This window comes from Triplophysa rosa, linkage group LG1, assembly GCF_024868665.1.
Source record: "Triplophysa rosa linkage group LG1, Trosa_1v2, whole genome shotgun sequence".
In the NCBI taxonomy this organism is placed as follows: Eukaryota; Metazoa; Chordata; class Actinopteri; order Cypriniformes; family Nemacheilidae; genus Triplophysa; species Triplophysa rosa.
The window spans coordinates 13,040,812-13,060,079 of NC_079890.1; the positions used below are offsets into that span (position 1 = coordinate 13,040,812).

At 38.6% G+C, this 19,268-nt stretch overlaps 3 protein-coding genes across 6 annotated transcripts; all 3 read left to right on the top strand.

Moving 5' to 3' along the window:
- The first annotated feature begins 1,258 nt into the window (after nucleotides 1–1,258).
- naa40 (N-alpha-acetyltransferase 40, NatD catalytic subunit) lies at nucleotides 1,259–7,669 on the top strand. Its single transcript, XM_057330228.1, has 8 exons — nucleotides 1,259–1,622; nucleotides 2,737–2,832; nucleotides 2,962–3,014; nucleotides 3,131–3,226; nucleotides 3,965–4,123; nucleotides 6,229–6,312; nucleotides 6,414–6,491; nucleotides 6,672–7,669. Exons 1-8 carry the CDS (start codon nucleotides 1,617–1,619, stop codon nucleotides 6,814–6,816), a joined length of 717 nt encoding a protein of 238 aa, XP_057186211.1. The 5' UTR covers nucleotides 1,259–1,616; the 3' UTR covers nucleotides 6,817–7,669.
- A 134-nt stretch (nucleotides 7,670–7,803) lies between these two features.
- On the top strand, nucleotides 7,804–14,793 carry b3gat3 (beta-1,3-glucuronyltransferase 3 (glucuronosyltransferase I)). 3 transcript variants are annotated; one of them, XM_057330186.1, is made up of 6 exons: nucleotides 7,804–8,261; nucleotides 8,341–8,506; nucleotides 10,021–10,375; nucleotides 10,733–11,023; nucleotides 12,928–13,068; nucleotides 14,686–14,793. In XM_057330186.1, the coding sequence occupies exons 1-5, from the start codon at nucleotides 8,174–8,176 to the stop codon at nucleotides 13,024–13,026; spliced, it is 999 nt and encodes a 332-aa protein (XP_057186169.1). In that variant the 5' UTR covers nucleotides 7,804–8,173; the 3' UTR covers nucleotides 13,027–13,068; nucleotides 14,686–14,793. The 3 variants fall into 3 exon arrangements, with proteins under 3 accessions (XP_057186169.1, XP_057186178.1, XP_057186160.1); XM_057330195.1 differs by lacking the exon at nucleotides 14,686–14,793 and having other exon boundaries at nucleotides 7,804–7,981; nucleotides 8,074–8,261; nucleotides 12,928–14,491; XM_057330177.1 differs by lacking the exon at nucleotides 14,686–14,793 and having other exon boundaries at nucleotides 12,928–14,491.
- Nucleotides 14,724–18,984, top strand: sb:cb1058 (uncharacterized protein LOC394209 homolog). Of its 2 annotated transcripts, none has more exons than XM_057330206.1 (3): nucleotides 14,724–14,831; nucleotides 15,976–16,594; nucleotides 17,572–18,983. In XM_057330206.1, exons 2-3 carry the CDS (start codon nucleotides 16,016–16,018, stop codon nucleotides 17,722–17,724), a joined length of 732 nt encoding a protein of 243 aa, XP_057186189.1. In that variant the 5' UTR covers nucleotides 14,724–14,831; nucleotides 15,976–16,015; the 3' UTR covers nucleotides 17,725–18,983. The 2 variants fall into 2 exon arrangements, with proteins under 2 accessions (XP_057186189.1, XP_057186199.1); XM_057330216.1 differs by lacking the exon at nucleotides 14,724–14,831 and adding an exon at nucleotides 15,778–15,840 and having other exon boundaries at nucleotides 17,572–18,984.
- The last annotated feature ends 284 nt before the right edge of the window (nucleotides 18,985–19,268 follow it).

Consider the following 19,268-nt stretch of genomic DNA (forward strand, 5'->3'; position numbering starts at 1 on the left):
GTGAGGGGCGGGGCCAGAAATTTTACAGCATTCAAACACATGGAAATACCCTTTAAGTTATGTCGCTGACACCTCTGTTTATGTTTACTGGTCATTGAACGCATTTGGGTATCACATAAGAATTTCTGCTGTAGAGTCAACCCGCTCTTATTTTAAGTATTATTAGACGTTTTAACATACATTCAACTGGCATTTAAAAATACACACTCAATGCAATCCAAATCATTCGGTCATTGTCGTTATGATACCCAGTAGCATGTCACACACACACAGTAACAACTTAGTTGTTGCCCTGCAGTCAACTACTGCTGCCTTGTGGACAAAAGGGGTACTGATGAACTGGAGTTTGCTGTCTTTGCCCTTTGCCACCATAGACCTCAAATACACTTTATCTGACACCTCTTGTCATTAGTTTCCAAGACATTTCAGGTAGAATAAAAATCTGTAATTTCTAAAGATCAATTTAACTGTTCTGCTTCTGATTAACTTTATTTTACAGATTAAACTGACTTTGGAAATTACCATACAAAACATGAAGCTTTCTGGTGTACTAGTAAGCCATTTTATTCTCATTTCTGTGAAGCACTATTTATAATTTTGTGTCTCCTTTATGATAAAAGATATGTTTTTATAATTTGCCAGGCACTTTGCAGTAAACCCCATAAACAAACACACAAATGTTATTAGATGACTCAATAAAACTACACAACAATACATGTTCAAGTATTCCTGGATACATGACATAAGATATTGAAGTTTAAAGAGTTCATGTTTGTTCTTTGAGAGGAAAGCAAATGGTTAATTCCTGAACATGATGGCACTGTTCTGATCTTTATCTTCTGAAGTTCCACATTATGTCAGGCTTTTCACATTAAGTGTCAACAAAGTCAACTGTATTTCTCGAGAATTTTCTACATATTTAGCATAATTTCTTCCTGATAAGCATGATGTTGACTTTAAAAGTGAAAGAAATAAAAACCAACAATTCTATTCCTATATAATAATACAATATGTGAATTTGATACACTACATTCCAGTGTATGTGAGTACAGTAATAACTTTGTCACGTCATATTTGGTTGTATCATCTGTAACAATTCTACGGGATTTTATGTTTGCAATCAACAAAAACCGCATTATGGTTTGGTATTTACATCAAATTCTTTTAATTGCTTTATGTCATCATCACACATCTTCACTCGAGGAAGCATGTGGAGACAGCTTGAACCTTAACCCCAAACCCTATGTCGTCATTTCCCCAAGACTCAGCGGCTGCCGCTAATGCCCAATGCTGCTGAGAGGGAAAGAAAGAGTGAAGAGAGGGAGGGAGGAAAGAAGGAGATAAAGAAAGGCAGAGTGGAGCGCGGAATTTTCGTTCCTGTTTCTTGGCGCGAACCTGGCAGATTTTTTAAGAAGATTGGCCGTAGCTCGATGCTTTATAGATCATTGCTTTCGAGCTACCGAACATTGAGTTGGTGTGTTACTGCAGACTAGCTAGGTCGTTAGCATTTTAACATTCTTTACCACAAACCCCATCTCATCATTTTTGATCTCTAACTTCTTTAAAGCGTTTTAAGTACAGTAGTCGCGTCAAGGTGGTCGCATTAAATCTACACAATGGGGGTGAGTTTGTCTGTATTGTTAGCTTTGCCTTTTTAACGTTCCTTGGGTTTTGATAAATGCGTGCAGCAATTTAAACAAAGACCTGATGGAAACAAATCTCAAGGACTGTGTGTGTGTGTGCGTGCGTGCTTGCGTGCGTGTGTGTGCGATGGAGCTCATGAAAAACGAGGAGGTGGTAACGTTAGTGAGGATTTCATGGTTTAAAATGGTCAGTTCCCGGGTAGATTCTTGTTGTGTGCAGTATGTTCTTCATAATGTCGACCTCTCGTTTCTGGCTCATTTCAGGTAGATCGTCGACTGCGCCAGAACACTGATCTGTTTAACAAGGCAAACTGTTGCCGATTTGGTCAAACTTGCGATATTAACATTGACCGACTCGTCGAAACTTTAAATCCAAAAAAATAAAGGGATGGTGAGCGAATGTTGTATATTATGTTTAGATCATACAGATCTTTAATCAGCGGACATGATGCCAGACAGCCACTGCAATATTAAACACCCCGCGACAGCACTGCATTCATATTATATATACAATAACAATCGACTTTGAATTGATCCCGCCACGGTGAAGCCTTTAAGAAAGTATTATAAACCACGCTCATCTCCACGTGCTTCAAAAGTTGCTCAGCACCTGTTTCCTGCTTTTTATGCCATTCTACATGCTGATGAAAAAACGTTCTTCCTGTGCTTCTAACGTTAGCTGAATATAAAACGTTTCTTTGGTATATTATAAATGATATGCAACTATATTATGTAACACTTGAAGTCTTCACCTTAAAATAATCAACACACAGCCAGTGATGGACCATTTATCGGTCCGGGTTGTAGGCTGTTGTGTTTTATAACATGAAAACCACTTTTTTAGCGCATATTGTGTAATACAGGATTATTTTGTGTGTTAGGTGTTTGCTATCATCAATTCGTATCAGGCTTTACGGTGATGTACACATGTCTAATAGTTGAATTAGTGACGTAGAAACGGTGCTGAAATGTACATATTTCTTTATTGTGCCTTTTTTGTTTTATTTTTACAACCTTGAAAAAGTATAAGTATGATACAGTTTTGTTCAGTCTGTGTCTGAAGATTTGACACTGCTTCTCCATTAACATTTAGAGAAAGTCAAACAGAGCAAAGGAGAAAAAGCAGAGGCGGCTTGAAGAAAGGGCAGCTATGGATGCAGTGTGTGCCAAGGTGGTTGCAGCCAATAAGGTATGACATCTTAAAAATGCTTTAATGAAAATGCCTTGAAAGTAGTCATTTGCATAGTTTCAATATGTCTATGTATGCAGTGCTTACAATAGCGAAGTATTAACAGAGTGTTCAATGGTTTGGTTTCAGCTTGAAGACCCTTTTTCTGCCTTTCCGGTGTTCAAAAAGTATGACAGAAATGGGTACGCTATGTTTTCCCTCTTACCATACATGTTGTGGACAGCAGGCAAAACAGTGAAATAGTTACATTGTTTTTATTCTGCCATAGTAATGTTGTGACTGTGTATGTCTGTCACAGGTTAAATCTGGAGATTGAGTGTAAACGGGTAGCTGCATTGAGTCCAGAAACAGTGGAGTGGGCCTATAATTTGACTAGAGCCAACATGCAGACGCTGTAGGTATTGAACAAGTCACCATGTGGGATAATACAATGTCCTAGATGTGACCCAGTCTGTGAAAACCCAGCTAAAGTCATTTTTTATGTTTTCTACATAAAATCATCCTGCTTACACAAAGGATATTCTGTGAAAATATAACCTTGATATCTTTGTGGGGGGTGAGAACTGTTTGGTTACTGATATTCTTCCAAATATCTTCCTTTGTGTTCAGCAGAACAAAGACATTTACACAGGTTTGGAACAATCTGAGGGTTAGTAAATAATGACAGAATTTTCATTTTTGGGTGAACTACCCCCTTTAATATTTGACAAGGGCATGTCAAAAATTGAAATCATAGTGAAATAAATGACCAAACTCAAACTTTCATGCTTGTTATATCATACAAGGTATTATCTCGACTTCAGCCTGGATTTCACACACTGGGTCACAAATTGTTATTGCTAGAAGGTTGTGCTTCCCCCCCCCAAATATAGCATCAAAAGATTTTGTCCAGAATGCCTGTTAACTTGAATTTCCCATTGATATTCCAGTATATCATGCGGACAGAGCAGAAGTCAGTTGAATGTTTACATATTACATTTAAGTCAAAGAGTTTTTCTGGTGATCTTAACCTCACTAGTAATTTTCCAGTGCAAATGGATGCGTTTACTATAAAACTGTGGGGAATGTTATGTTTACTTAATTTCTTTGGCGTTTAATAAGGTAAATGTGGTGTTGCTTTGTGTTCTGGCAGATATGAACAGAGTGAGTGGGGATGGAAGGAGAGGGAGAAAAGGGATGAGATGAAGGATGAGAGGGCTTGGTATCTCCTGGCCCGTGACGCTGATTCTTCACCTGTAGCGTTTTCCCACTTCCGATTTGATGTAGAGTGTGGAGATGAAGTTTTGTATTGGTAAGTTTCTATAGTTTTCACTCAGGCACTGTTCAGTATGGAAGAAAAATTAAATTAAAGGGGTGATATTGCACGGCTAAAACGAATATTATTGTTTGTTTTAGATGTAACGCAATGTGTATACACCATTTAAAGTTTAAAAAACGCTGTATTTTCCACATACCGTGCATGTTTGTATCTCCTCTTTGCCCCGCCTCTCTGAAACGCGCTGATTTTTTACGAAGCTCATTGCTCTGAAAAGCGAGGTGTGCTATGATTGGCCAGTTCACCAGTGCGTAGTGATTGGTCAAATACTGCAAGCATTTCACGGAAATGTAACGCCTCTTACCATATTCGGAACATCAGGTTCCAAAGCAATTGTACTGACAGGCGATACAATGAGATTTACAATTACGCCCACCTTAACTACGTGTAGATTTGGGCGGTCTTATTCAAATCATGTTTCGTAGATTCGCTGGGGTGTGGTTACACGAGGCATTTCAGTCAAGTCTGGTTGAGCATTCGCTTTTAGATAGAATACATCTTTTGTTTCTACACTTTCATTTGTGCAATTTTACGTGTCTAATACATGCACGGTCAACTTATAACACACCAAAAACACAGAAAAACACGTACTTCTGCCATATGACCCCTTGAAGTATCATGAATCAATATTTAAATTACATTTTGTTTGTTAACATGAGTTTGTAAACCTCAGTGTAAGTTTAGTGGAAACAAGTAAAATATAGTGATAAAGCTATTGCACTATACATGGAGAATTGAAGTAGTGTCATGACATAACTTAAGTCTAATTTACTATGATCCGAGAAATGGCAACACCAACATTCTAACACGGTGTCTACACCAGACGTAAATGATATGATGCGTCAAAAGACAACAGAACCCATTAAGAATGACACATTTGTCATGTTGTGCCGCATCCACTGTGTATAACATCACTGATTATACTGGCTTCTATTGTCTTTTGTCACGTTGTGCCACTCACGTCTGATATAGACACGGTGTAGTCAGAATCAGAAAGAGCTTTATTGCCAAGTATGTTTGCACATACAAGGAATTTGTTTTGGTGACAGGAGCATCCAGAACACAGAAACAGCAACAACAGTACACAGAGACCATAACACAATAGAATACAGTACACAGATGATTTAATAAGGGCCTATGGGTATAAAAAATTAAGAAATACAATACAATAAAGATAAGATAAAGATATAGAGTAAAGCTATGTGTGTATGTAAATATGTACACGTGAAAAATAAGAATAGATTTTTAGATTTAGATTTAGATTCAATTTATTGTCATTGCACATGTACAAGGCAACGAAACGTGACCTCTGCATTTAACCCATCCAGAGAGTAGTGAACACACGTACCCCCGGAGCAGTGGGCAGCTATCACTACAGCGCCCGGGGAGCAAGTAGGGGTAAGGTGCCTTGCTCAAGGGCACCTCAGTTGTTACCCGCCGGCCCTGGGAATCAAACCAGCAACCTTCTGGTCATGAGTCCGACTCTCTAACCATTAGGCCACAACTGCCCCTATAGAATAGAATAAGCTATTGTAGTACAAGGTATGTGCTATATACAGCAGAATGAATGAAATATAATTTACAGAAACATAGACAGTGTATTATCTAAAGGATATAATTAATATTGCACTTAATTATTATTGCACAGAGTTATTAATTGCACGGTGGGTAAAAACATTTAACTGTTCAAGAGGTAGATGGCCTGAGGGAAGAAGCTGTTTTTGTGTCTGGTTGTTTTGGTGCTCAGTGCTCTGTAGCGCCGACCAGACGGCAGCATTGTGAAGAGATGATGGCTTGGATGTGAGAGGTCCAGGGTGATTTTCTGAGCCCTTTTCCTCACTCTGGATATATACAGTTCTTGGAGGGTGGGCAGGGGAGCACCAATGATCTTCTCAGCAGTCCGAACCGTCCTCTGTAGTCTTCTGATGTCTGACTTTGTGGCTGAGCCAAACCAGACAGTGATGGATGTGCAGAGGACAGACTCTATGACGTAATGGATAGGATGTTTGAAATCACACCTGTTGTGTTCTCACTGATGATGACAGAGTGCATTTGACTGATTCTAATAATGTTTCCTTTAGCTATGAGGTTCAATTAGAGAGTAGACTCCGACGGAAAGGCCTGGGGAAATTCCTCATCCAGATCCTTCAGCTTATCGCAAACAGGTATCACATCCAACACACCATTCCTCACACTGAATGTATGTCCGTTCCGTACTTTTACGAAGAATCATGAATTAAAGTTTCTTCCTTTGTTTCTTGCACAGCACACAAATGAAAAAGGTCATGCTGACAGTATTTAAACACAATCATGGGGCTTACCAGTTCTTCCGGGAGGCTTTACAGTAAGTCCAATGCTTCTGGATGAATTCTTTATAAAAACATCCTCAGTATATGATATTCTTGCTTCACATATTTATTTAAATTTAAATACTATTGAATTATCAACAGTATTAGTGATTTTCCTGGCATTCTTATTCAGTGTTAAAGCATAAATACTTTATTGACCATCCGCTTCCTTTCAGTTTCGAGATTGATGAAACTTCACCCAGCATGTCCGGTTGCTGTGGAGACGACTGCACCTATGAGATCCTGAGCCGAAGAACAAAATATGGTGAGGCTTCGGGGCACGCACATGGAGGCGGCCACTGCGGAGGCTGCTGCCATTAAGTGCAAGCCTACCAGTATTGTTTCTGAGCTTCCTCATTCCCTACCCTTCTCCAAGACCCACAAACCCAACCCTTATAACAATCTGTCCATGTATGCTTTTGGTTTTAACTTGTGCTCATTTACAGTTTCACATAAAGTATTTCAGTCTCATTATTGGCCACTGTGAGCCAAATTTGACTTCTCTCACCTCAGGTATCAGCATGGTGAGGTGCAGCTTGTATGTCTGTGCATATTTTTCATAACATATTTTCCTCTCCAGATTGTTTAGTTCCATCCTCCGCTATTTTATGAACACCGTGAGTGAATGCAAGTGGTGGTCACAGTGGTTACAACAGCCATCTTACTCTATACCACTTTTCAGGGTTAAATGTATTTTAACAAAAGCTGAAGTTTGCTAAAGTATCACTTTTAAGAATCAGAAAACAACAACATGGACTGTTTATGTAATCGCTGAGCTTAGACTGTCTCAGGTCATTCAACTTAAGCTTGTAACAAACTATTTTATAACAGCTAGGGAACTGGTGGATGAGGGTTATGTTGTTTGATTTGCAAAAATGCTTTGAAAGTTATAATGGACCCTAAATGTAGAACTTTCATTTTACTCTTTTTATTGTAGCATTTTATGTCATTATTGTATATTTTTTTATTTTTCTTCACTGTATAAAATCTGTTTACCGTGTACATTTTATTTTCCTTCACGAGGTCATTGGAAAATGTTACACACGACTTCGAAAGTGACGAGTTTGATTGGTGGACGTCACTCGTGTGCTCTTATTGAACGGAAACGAAACATCGTTCCAGCTTTGTCATGTGTTTGATTTGTATGCAACAAATAAAGGAATCTTGTTTGACTTCTTGAAGTTGTCTGATGTTTTGTGTTTTAATGCGCTTTTAAAAATGTTTTTAGAAGTGATACAATGTTAAAGAGCGGAACTATAATACGTCGCCATATTTCAGGCGATCGTTTAATCGTGTTGTACACTCGAAGCGGAAGTTGTTGGGAGTGCGCAGTGGATGAATGGGAGCGCTGTTTGTACTGCGGTTACTTGCATGCACGGGTGCACAATGCAGTCCGAAATGCACAAAACGAAGTAACAGGAAATTAATATTTATCTCGGAGTGAGTAATCTATTCGATCCTGGTTGAAACGCGTTCCGACAGTAAGGTGACATTGTGCGATTTATCCACCACCTAAAATCAAGATATATCTGTGTCACTGGATGCGTGCAAACCACAACCCTGTTTGTCCTCCCTAAGCCGCAGTTGTGGTCGTGGTAATGCATTCACATGGGATGCCTGGATAACAGCTGGTTTTATCGCCCTCCGTCAGTCCTGATTTCAGCATCAGCAGGTCATCATGAGAGTGAGACTGAAGCTGAAGACTGTGTTTGTCTTCTATTTCATGGTGTCCCTGCTAGGACTCATGTATGCGCTAATGCAGCTCGGTAAGATGCCCTTATCTATATTACAACTTCTGTCATTTATTTGTGTCATGGATGTTATGATGTGAACGTTTTGCTGCAGGTCAGCGCTGTGACTGCAGAGATCATGGCGTGTCTAAAGATCAGCAGATCTCTCAACTCAGAGGGGAGCTGCAGAAGCTACAAGAACACATAAAAACTTCAGAACTGTCAAAAATCTCTAAGCCTGATGTGCCCGCAATTTATGTGATAACACCAACATATGCAAGGTATGGAGTCAGCGTAACAATAATAGTATGCATTGAAAGAATATCATTTTTCATCAGTTTTTGACAAAAGTATATCACAGTTGTTGCGAGCAGCCAAATAATAGTGTTAAGGTTTTAGGTATTCTTAGGTATTATATGTGTGTGTGTGTGAAGAGAAAGAGAAGAGAAAGATCCCAATTAAACTGAATACAGGTAGATTTTGGATGGTGAAGCAGACATCGCTTTAACCGAAAATTCTGGACGTTTTTTTATACCAGTGACGGAAAAATCTGAAGGCCGTCCGTCATTTTGACGGATTACAATGTCGTCAGTTTGTAATTCCCCTTTTTGTCGAGTTGGTAGCTTCCAATCATTTCCTTTAAAGTTCACACACACCACCTTTAATTTATCTAAAGCCTCTCTTCTTGACAAATCTTTTTTTAAAAATCTCTCACTGACTTCTCCACAGAGGTTGCGCTAGACTTTTTCATTGTAAAAAAAACGTCATAATCTATTTTTATTTAGCATGTTTGTGACGTCATCGCGACGTATATGCGTTCTTTGAATTTACTGTATTTTAATACCCAATAAAGCCGAAGTCGTTTACATATTTAATGTTTCTGTTGTCAGACATAAAATACTAATTACAGACAAATGTTCATGTTCAGTCAGTAACAATGACACGTGCTTGTTGTACACGCTGTTTTGTAATAATTCGTTTATTCACTTACAAGTAATTTTAAGTTGCTGTTAGGTCATGAACGGAGAAGACGCAGGTAGACTTTTTTTCCACTCACTGAAAGTTAATGTTCATCCAAAATGACGCTAGTCGAAAGTCTGTAAACACCGCACCACTGGTTTGTGCGCGCCTGTGTGTGTATGAGAGCACGCGACGAGAGGGTCTTATTGAATGACACATGACAGATGCACGCTTTGCAGAATCAGATCCAGAAATAACGCCACAAACAACGATAGAAATCGCTGTGTTGTTGTAAAAAGTGTGAAAAGATTTTCAGTTCGTTTTGAAACTATGGCTAAACAAATTAGACGGTGGTGGGCCGTCATAGTCGTCTTGTTTATACACGCCCCTGGCTCCGCACCGCGAGTCGAGGCGTTTATGAGTAATGAATGGGAAAGGTACGCGTCCCTACGATCACGTTCTGATTCAGATCTGTAACTTAAAATGAGGAATCTGAAATGGATTGTCTGTGATTTTAGGATTCTGTCAATGTACGTTTTTTAAAAAGTCTGTTTTAAGAAAACTTTGAAGCTTTCAAGTTACAAAACATGTTCCAGACTTTTAGAGTTCATAGGGTCAGTTTGTGGGTCCCAAAAAAGTAGTACAAAGAATGTATTTGCATAAACTTTGTCGAGCTAACAAAACAAGACAGTATTTCTGGATTTATCTAAATTAAGCAATTTGAGCTGTATTAGAGAAATTTGTTTAGAATAAACACAAATAATGGAAGTTTAAGAAGTCTCCCATTAAACACCCTGTTTTTCTTCCTCTTTGTTTTCTTCTCGTTTCTTTTTAGACTGGTGCAGAAGGCCGAGCTCAGTCGTTTGTCTCACACCTTCCTCCACGTTCCTCGATTACACTGGATCGTGGTGGAGGACGCTGCACAGCCAACTCCACTTGTCACAGACTTCCTAGCTGCGTCTGGCTTGACCTACACCCACTTACACAAGCTTACCCCCAAAGACAAGAAGCTTCAGGAGAATGATCCCAGCTGGCTGAAGCCCCGGGGTGTTGAGCAGAGAAATGAGGGTCTGCGCTGGCTCAGGGAGATGGGTGCTGCTGCAGAGGGAAAAGAGGCAGCCGCTCTTGAAGAGGCTGTGGTGTACTTTGCTGATGACGACAACACTTACAGCCTGCAGCTTTTTGAAGAGGTAAGCTATGTCGAGAGGTCACACCAACACATGGATTTAGATGCAAATGCGTGTGTTCACATTGCAATTGGATTGAAACATCATTTTTAGAGAGCCAGTTTTAGTGGTTAAGTTTAGTTTAAACAACCCTGATTGACATCAAAGTGTATCTCAAAGCCATAGTTGTCCTATGTTTTGGCTTATGGATATTTGGTGAGAGATCTTGCAATGATCTATGCAACAGCCAAATGTTTGTTAAGGTTTTTCTTGAAAATGTTTACATGTTAACAGTCTGAGTGGTGCTATTTCACCAGACTCTGTATCATCTTTGTCTTTTTACCATTAAGGTCTTTATTTATATCTGTTTTAATATCTCAGATGCGATACACACACCGTGTCTCTGTGTGGCCTGTGGGACTAGTGGGAGGGATGAAGTTTGAGAGCCCGGTGGTTCAGGATGGAAGGGTTGTGCGCTTCCACACTGGCTGGCGCCCCAATCGGCCTTTCCCCATGGACATGGCTGGTTTTGCAGTATCCCTAAGGCTGATTCTGTCTAATCCTGAAGCATGTTTTGATGGTGATGCTCAGATGGGCTTCTTGGAAAGCAGCTTCCTTCAGCATTTGGTTACTATGGACGACCTTGAACCAAAAGCAGACCTGTGTACCAAGGTAGGACCTGTCTTCCACTTCCAGACTTCATATATCGCCGCTGTTAGACTGAAACCTCTCCATTTTCATGATTTTTATCCTAAATTGTTATTATTGGTCTCCCTTCATGTTTAACTGTGGGTTCTGCAAATATTTAATCAGTATAAAGTATTACAGCTTTTTTTTATATTTCCTGTAAAGTGTATTGGACATATGAGGTTTCAGTCTGACAGCATCAGTATGTACTGCAATCTTAAGCCTTGTTTATGTCTAATATTATGATCTGATTGGGAAAATTTGATATAATAGTATAGTACATATCACCACTGTCCTTCCGATGTCCAAACCTCAGAAGTCCAAATTTTAGGAAATGGAAAAAAGCACTGTACTTTTAAAAAGGATTAAATACCCTGTTGTCATCATAGTTGATAAGCACGTTTTAATACCTTTTATTGGTTAGATATTTGCGAAACTCAGTGACAAACGGTGAGTGATTTATGGCAAAAATAAAAATCACAAAATATGGAGATGCAATGTTTTAGAGGGACAGTAGCACTTGGATTTTGCAGTCAAGCCCTTACAAATGATTCAGAATGCAGCTGCACGTCTAGTTTTCAGTCAGCCTAAAAGAGTTCATGTAACACCCCTCCTGATTTCACTTTACTGGCTGCCAGTTGCCGCCCGCATCAAGTTTAATCTCTGACACTGGCCTTCAGAACGATAACGGCAAATTCTCCCCTTTACCTTAACTCAGTGGTTCTCAAATTTTTTTGTTGTAAGGCCCCCTTTGTGTAGAGTGCATTGCTTTGCGGCCCCCCAAATAAAGACTTATAATCTTAAACTTAAAATTTTAATTAAACCAAGAAAATATTCAGTTAAACAATGCTAAAACATCAATTATTTTGGTTGGTGGTGTTGTTTTTCTGATGTTTGATTGCACAAAATGTATGATAAATATCTATATTTCTAAAATGCCACAAAATCTGTGGCCCCCCTAGAACCATCTTGGTGCCCCCCAGGAGACCACGGCCCCCAGTTTGAGAACCACTACCTTAACTCACTGCTCCAGGTCTGCATCCCCTCCCGCCATCTTCGGTCTGAAAATGAGCGACGCCTGGTTGTTCCATCACAGCGAGGCACCAAATCGCTAGCAAAAACCTTTACTCATTCGGTTGCCCTGTGGTGGAATGAACTGCCAGCCTCCACCCGAACTGCAGCATCCTTCACAACTTGCTCAAAACATACCTTTTCCGCATTTATTTGACTAACCAATAACTGTCTATGTCTAAAAAAAATTGTTGTTCATCATCTCCTTTGCTTACTCCAGCTTTAATTCTTTTAGTAGCAAGGCCTTGTAAACAAACAGTACTGTTTAGCGTGTTGACTAAATGTATATATGCTCTCCTACTTGTAAGTTGCTGTGGATAAAAGCGTCTGCCAAATGAATAAATGTAAATGGTTTGGATTTAGAAGGTGCCTGATTTCCTAGTTGCATCACTTAATGTATTTCTTGGTTACTGCATGCTGATAAAGCTGAAGCATAAATAAGTAAAAAAAAAAAGATATTGCCAATTGTCGTTACCATATATACTACTATTGGCAGGTGGATGCAGAACACATTAGGACAAATGAGGCTTTTACTACAAATGTTGTGTGGTATCGGCCAGTTCTGACAATAATTTGTGATTTGGTTAAATATTTAGATTGCTTACATATTTATGTATCTAAATATCTTTATTTAATTCTATCTTAAGTCACATTGTCATGCAGGAACACAAAATTCTTTTTATTCGGAAAAAAACATTTCATTGACTAATGATGTATTAGTCTATTCATCTGCCATTAAGTCATTCGTTATGAATTGTAATAAGTGGATTGAACCTTAAAGCTTTAATTACCGTTGGCATTATTTTCCTCTTGCTCAGGTGCTGGTGTGGCACACCCGAACTGAGAAACCAAAGATGAAACGGGAAGACGCACTGCAGAAACAAGGGTTGGGTTCAGATCCTGATGTGGAGGTGTGAGCTGCACCTCCTCGAAACATTTCTGGACTTCCATCACCAAAGGTTTAAAACCCCCATCATGCCAAACACGATTTTAAGAAATTCTCATAAAATAACGACACTAGTAATGAACTGATTCCTTGACTTGACACACACAAAATACACTTTAGACTTTGGTTTAGATGTATTAGGAATGACAGTGGTGTATTTAAATCAATGCAGGCAAAGAGGAAGTGGAATTTCATAAATGGTTTCAGTGTATCTCATATTCAGTCCTTATCATATGTACACTTGAACTGTATCTTAAAGAGAAATTTGCTTACTGTTAAAATCAGTAAACTAAGGTTGTATTATATATTTTTCATTTATATTATTAGAAATGTTTTGTTGTAGTGTGGGTTAGCCTGGAATATCTGTATTATGTCACTGTAATGTATGCTGTATGAAAGAGTACTGTACTTGTTTGTCGCATTTGTTGTGATGTCTTATAGTTGTATATGGTAATGCGAAACTATTTATTTTGTGTTGAGAGATGTGGGCAGAAATAGGTCAAATATGGTGCGTTTTATGCCATTAATCTCTTGTGAATCTCATTTTGTGTACGTGGCGCTGATAAGGCTTCGGGACACAAAGTACAATGACATTGTCATTTGTACTTGTGATAAAACAATGAAAATATTTTATGAATGCAAGAACATTTTTCTGGACACAGGTAATAATGTGACAATTATAACAGAAAAAATTATGCCCAGTTTGTCTTGTCTACCGAACTAAAGTGTTAGCTTGGTCATATTCAAGACCACTTTTCATTGTGTACATGCAGGTTAACTAATGTCTCTGACTCCTGAACAGATTCTGAGTCATCCTGATTTTTTTTTATGATTTCTTTCACCAGCTACTGCTAAAATGTTGCCATGTGAGTTACAGCACAAGAAACCACAACAAATGAATAACCAGACACCACACACCCTCTGCTTTATGATTCAATATTGCACCTCGGCTAGGGCCCTCCATTGCACGCTTACAGTCACACATACAATGGCAAACACATCTGCTGAACAGCTGTTTGTTTCTGACATCACCTGGGAAGGTGCATTGCCACTGGGCAATATAATAAAGATTATAACACATCTTAAAACTCTTCTATATGAGAGCGATTGTGCAAGAGTAGAAGATACTTCAAGCTTCTGTTGTATTTTGAAGAAAACAGAGATCCTAACAGAGATTTTTAAACAACACACCTGTGTAAAATAACATGAAAATATTCACGTCTGTATTTTCTTAAGTAGGCTACCCTGTAGCCAATGAGTCTCTTAAATGCCACACCTTATGTTTACAATTCTGAATTCCATTCATTCTTTTCCCATTTCTTTTCTCATTTCCATCACCCTTCTGTGATGTATCTTGCTCTTCTTTTGCCCTGTTTTAAAGCGTTTATTTTATCCACCATATGCTGTTTTGACAAATAAACAACAGTGGAGATGTATTTGTTTTTCAGAAATATTTCACAATGTCATGTTATCCCACCCAGTGAATAATCTCCAAAACACAGTTATGAGACCTGCTCAGGACACTTAGGAGTTTTGCACCACAGCACTGTGATACAGATTGTTTTTATGGTTCATAGTCAGATACTTCATGAAGGGTTTTTCTTTTTTGTTGGCTGCTTACCTCCTGTAGTTAATTAAATGAAACATAAAGCGAGAGAGAGACTGAGAGAGAGAGAGGAGTTTCCGACAGGTTCAGACAGTGTGACGATTGTGTTTGTCAGAGTAAGGTGAGTTGGCCACGAAGTACTGAGAGAGAGTCACGAAAACAGCCAGCAGGTAAGTCACTCAGCTTCTTTATCCTCTGTTTTGTTCTTTGTATATTGTTTATTTGTAAAATGTATCTTTTATTGGACTACAATAACTATCCTGACAGGGATGGTCAGTCTGCTAGAATTAAAAGAATAGTTTATCCAAGAATAATTCTGTCATCATTTATTCGTTCTCATTGTTCAAAAACCTGTTTATGTCACTTTCTTCTGTGAAACGCAAACGAAGATATTTTGAGAAATGTATCTCGATTGAAGTCAATGGGGGCCAGTGCAGTTTGGTTACCAACATTCTTCAAAGTTTATTCTCTGTTACGCAGTTTCTTAGTTCCTTTTCTTTTATACAACAACATTCATATTTCACAGCTTCAACTTCAGAAATTATACAATGCTTTCAAATGAACAATAATTGATAGATAACATCTTTGTAAAATAGCACAACTAAACAGACATGTCCACGGAAAGGTATTTTAAGAGTATATTATTAAATCTAGTTCCCATTGTTCTCATAAGTCTATGCAAGTCACAGGCTTTACTTTTAACAGCTTAAATGATCTAATCTTTATAACCACTACTAGTCCACTGCATTTTGTTTTGTTTTTTGTCAAAAAGCCTAAAATTCCACAGACTATTGCGAGAAAGAATACAGCAATACATTCATCTTTAAATCTCTGTCCAGTATGACATATACAGTATGTGAGTGACTATGTCATGTGTTCTGGCATCAGTCAAAGTTCCAGCGCGACCAACCAGAGTCAAAGTCAAAGACTGGCTGCGGTTCATCTTATCTGAGTCATAAAACGAGTGTAGCTTGGTAGACATACTGTCCCCAAATAGGAACTTACTGATACGCTGTATACACACAGATTGAACTTTGAACAGTGTTGCTATGATGACGTGACTGATAAACGCACATTTCTGAGGGGAGAGATAAACCTCAGGCCATGCAGATTTCATTTTAACAGTAGCTTGAGGAATCCAGCTGTTCTTCGCCCCCTCTTGTTTATCTTTTTATTTGTGTAAGGAACATTGTGGTGTGATTTACTATCAAGCCTTTTAAAACCAGTAACCGGTGGATATATTTGTTATGTGTTTCCATAGATGACCAGCATCACATGTTGAAGTCACTTGTTTCCTTTTTCCTTCCTCTTTAGACTACAAAGACTGAATTAACTTCTCAAGTTTAACAAGACCATGACTATCGGCAAGAGCTCCAAGAAGAACAAGGCCCCTCGTTCTCCTCCCTTTCTGGACAAGGCTAATGGATTCTACGGGCGTTTGGATGAGATGGGTGGAGATGATGTACAGATCGAGGGTAAGATCACAGATGAGCCGATGGGAAACCTGACGAGGCCAGACAACATGACAGTCCCAGGCTGGATAGAAGAGGATGACCATGTGAATGATTTTAACCAGGGAATGGTGGACGATGATGGTACCACTTTATTAAAGAGAAAGCCAAGCAGACTGAGTCGCCGCTGGAGCAGGAAAAGTTTAAGAAAGACAATATTATCCCCAGGAAAAGAAGGCCAAAATGAAAGCACTGAGACTGATAACAAAGCGGTGCCACTGGAAGCTCAAACTAAGGAGTTAACAAACAACGGAGAACCAGATCTGGTCCACTTCTCTGTAAGGGAGCAAGCAGATGATCAGATTCTGATTTCGGGAAAGAAGGAACGGGAAAATGTAAGACAGGAGAACAAGACAGAAGGCAAGATAAATGGAGAATCAACAGAGATTGTGAAGAGGAACACTCTTAAGAATTATCGCAAGGTGAGATATATCTGCAAAGAATGATGAATTAGTGTTGACTGGAGATTCATAAGATTCACACATTAGCACCGAGAGAAACTACTAGGGATGGTTTACTCAGAAAACAAATTCTGTCATCATTTAGTCACCATCATGTCATCCAAAACCTGTATATGAATTTTTTCAGTGGAACATAAAACAAGATATTTTGAGAAATGGTTTGGTGTCTATACAATGAAGTCAATGGGGGCCAATGTTGTTTGGTTATCAACATTCTTCAAAATATCTTATTTTGTGTCCTGCTGAAGAAAGAAAGTCATACACGTTTGGAATGACATGGGGCTGAGTAAATGATAATTGTGCATTTGTAGGTGAAACATTCCTTTAAAACTACACATGAAACTGTTAAAAAATATTAATAGACTTCTAATTTATTTAATTGTGTTCCGATGTGTGATTATTAGAACACAGCGTCTAAAACATGTTCCTCCACAAGTTGTATGCAACATTTAATGTTTTTAATCACATTAATTGACTCTTCTTGTCATTATGAGCTAAATGGAGGTAAATATTAGTTTAATGTTTAAAGTGAACTTGAGTTATTCTGTAACCAGTTTCAAAAGGGAAAATATCTTGGAGAGGCATCTGGGGTAAAGTTCCTTTTCACATTGTGCAGAAACAAGCACTGTGAGACAAGATAAGACAACATCACTTTGTTTACTTGTAGTGCAATATGTCAGTCCACTTTCTATCTCTTTGCCATTTCTAAAAACTAACTGCCCTCCTTTCTATTAATTTGATATGTTAGAGGTTTCTGTCAAAATTAAGTCAGGAAGAAGCTAGTGATACATGACTCTCTTTAGTCTAGATTTATGCAAGGTGACCTTGGTCAGGGAGGGTTTCTCAGGACTAATTCACAATGTTCTCTGTTATAAAGTTGTAAAGGCTCTAGTTTTCTGTGACATCAGCATAAATATATTTTTTCATTTCTTCTGTAGGCTCTTGACAGAGCTTTCCGTCGTGGATGGGAGTCTTTCATTACCAATCTGTACAGTGTGACCCTGACACCGATCTCATCAACATCATCTTCATCCTCACCAACAGTCAGATCCAAAATGGACAGGAATTGTGTTTTAGCAGAGTTCAGATAAGAGTAGATCAGACCTCATTTTAAAATGGATCAGTTTATGAAAGTTATTCATTTAATTATTAATAAACCAATCAGTTCTATTTATTAACGTAAATGCACTCTAATATTTAATATGCCTCTTCTGTTGAGTGGAACTGATCAGCACCAAACTTTTTTTTACTGATCATTATGTAACTTGTGAAGAGAGGCCAACATTTGAACTTTTCATCAGTGTATAAATATGTTATTTCAGTACTAACTATTTCAGTAAAGGGCATGCAGCTGATCTTTGTTCCCTCATGGGAAAACATGAGGCCTATGCCCCTAATCATCCCATATGGAGAGATTGTGAATGGATGTGATCGCTTTTTGAGTTGTGAACAGTATTGTGGCTTCTGTACTTTGTCCTCGAACTTTTGTTTTTCCAAAGATTGTGTTCCAAAGGATCTAGTTAAAAAACAATTCTGGGAGCTCAAAAAGCTTTTTGGAAATGTTATCAACTGGTATAACATCGGTGGCAATGAAGTATTTGAACAACTGAGCCAAGAAATGTAAACAGTGCCTTATTTTACTTCAGCACTCAGTTTCCTTATACATCACATAAAGTGAAATTAGAAGATTGTAGATGTCTATGTCAAGGGGGTTTTGTTCGTTTTGTAACGTCCCGTTTTACACGTATTGTCACATCACAATACCAATAAAAAAGAAAAAGAGGGAAAAAAATCAGACTGCAGTGTTATTATACAATTCAAGTTACTTACTAAAATTGCACAGTCGTGGCCTAATGGTTAGAGACTCGAACTTGTAACCCGAACGTTGCCGGTTTGAACCTCAGTACCAGCAGGGATTGTAGGTGGGGGGAGTGAATGATCAGCGCTCTCCTCCACCTTCAATACCACGGCTGAGGTGAGACCCTTGAGCAAGGCACCGATCCCCCCAACTGCTCCCCAGGCTGCTCACTGCTCTGGGTGTGCGTGTTACTCACTGCTGTGTGTGTGCACTTGGATGGGTTAAATGCAGAGCACAAATTCCGAGTATGGAACACCATACTTGGCCTCCCTTTCACTTTATTTGTCACATACCTCATTATGTAAGTTGAATGCTTACCTCAGAGATCGATATCGCTGAACCAGAAAATAGTTTTTGGCATGTTTTTTTTATTTTTTTTTATTATCTTTAAGTAGTTTGATTAAACAGTAAGTTGAGAATTTTTAAAAGTAAGGCTAAAAGTCAACTGATAGGCTACTCATTTAGCATATGCCACTGGAAATGAAAGGTAGGGCACATTACACTGCGGAATAAAATATTCCACATATTGTGCTTTCTTGTATACTGTGATCTGTTGTTCAAATGTTGTAGGTCTGGATATTTCATACATGTGGAAATTTGGCTAGTCTGTGCAGTATATAGCAAAATGCCAGTATGCTATTCTGAGGCCCAATGATTTATCTCTTGGTGCTTACGATGCCATCTAGTGGGGAAAATGTTAGTAGCACATATTTTTAAACCACAGACGCAGAAAATGACAATTAAGAGTTTGGGGACTGCATGTACATTTGGTGTGGA

Excerpts from the sequence above, each read along its gene's own strand:
- sb:cb1058 (XM_057330206.1), top strand. The coding sequence starts at position 16,016 with ATGACTATCGGCAAGAGCTCCAAGAAGAACAAGGCCCCTCGTTCTCCT. Across the intron at positions 16,595-17,571 it reads CTCTTAAGAATTATCGCAAG|GCTCTTGACAGAGCTTTCCG; the intron begins GTGAGATATATC and ends TTTCTTCTGTAG.
- b3gat3 (XM_057330186.1), top strand. The coding sequence starts at position 8,174 with ATGAGAGTGAGACTGAAGCTGAAGACTGTGTTTGTCTTCTATTTCATG. Across the intron at positions 8,262-8,340 it reads GTATGCGCTAATGCAGCTCG|GTCAGCGCTGTGACTGCAGA; the intron begins GTAAGATGCCCT and ends GTTTTGCTGCAG. Across the intron at positions 8,507-10,020 it reads ATAACACCAACATATGCAAG|ACTGGTGCAGAAGGCCGAGC; the intron begins GTATGGAGTCAG and ends GTTTCTTTTTAG.
- naa40 (XM_057330228.1), top strand. Across the intron at positions 3,227-3,964 it reads AGAGCCAACATGCAGACGCT|ATATGAACAGAGTGAGTGGG; the intron begins GTAGGTATTGAA and ends GTGTTCTGGCAG. Across the intron at positions 6,492-6,671 it reads TTCTTCCGGGAGGCTTTACA|TTTCGAGATTGATGAAACTT; the intron begins GTAAGTCCAATG and ends GCTTCCTTTCAG.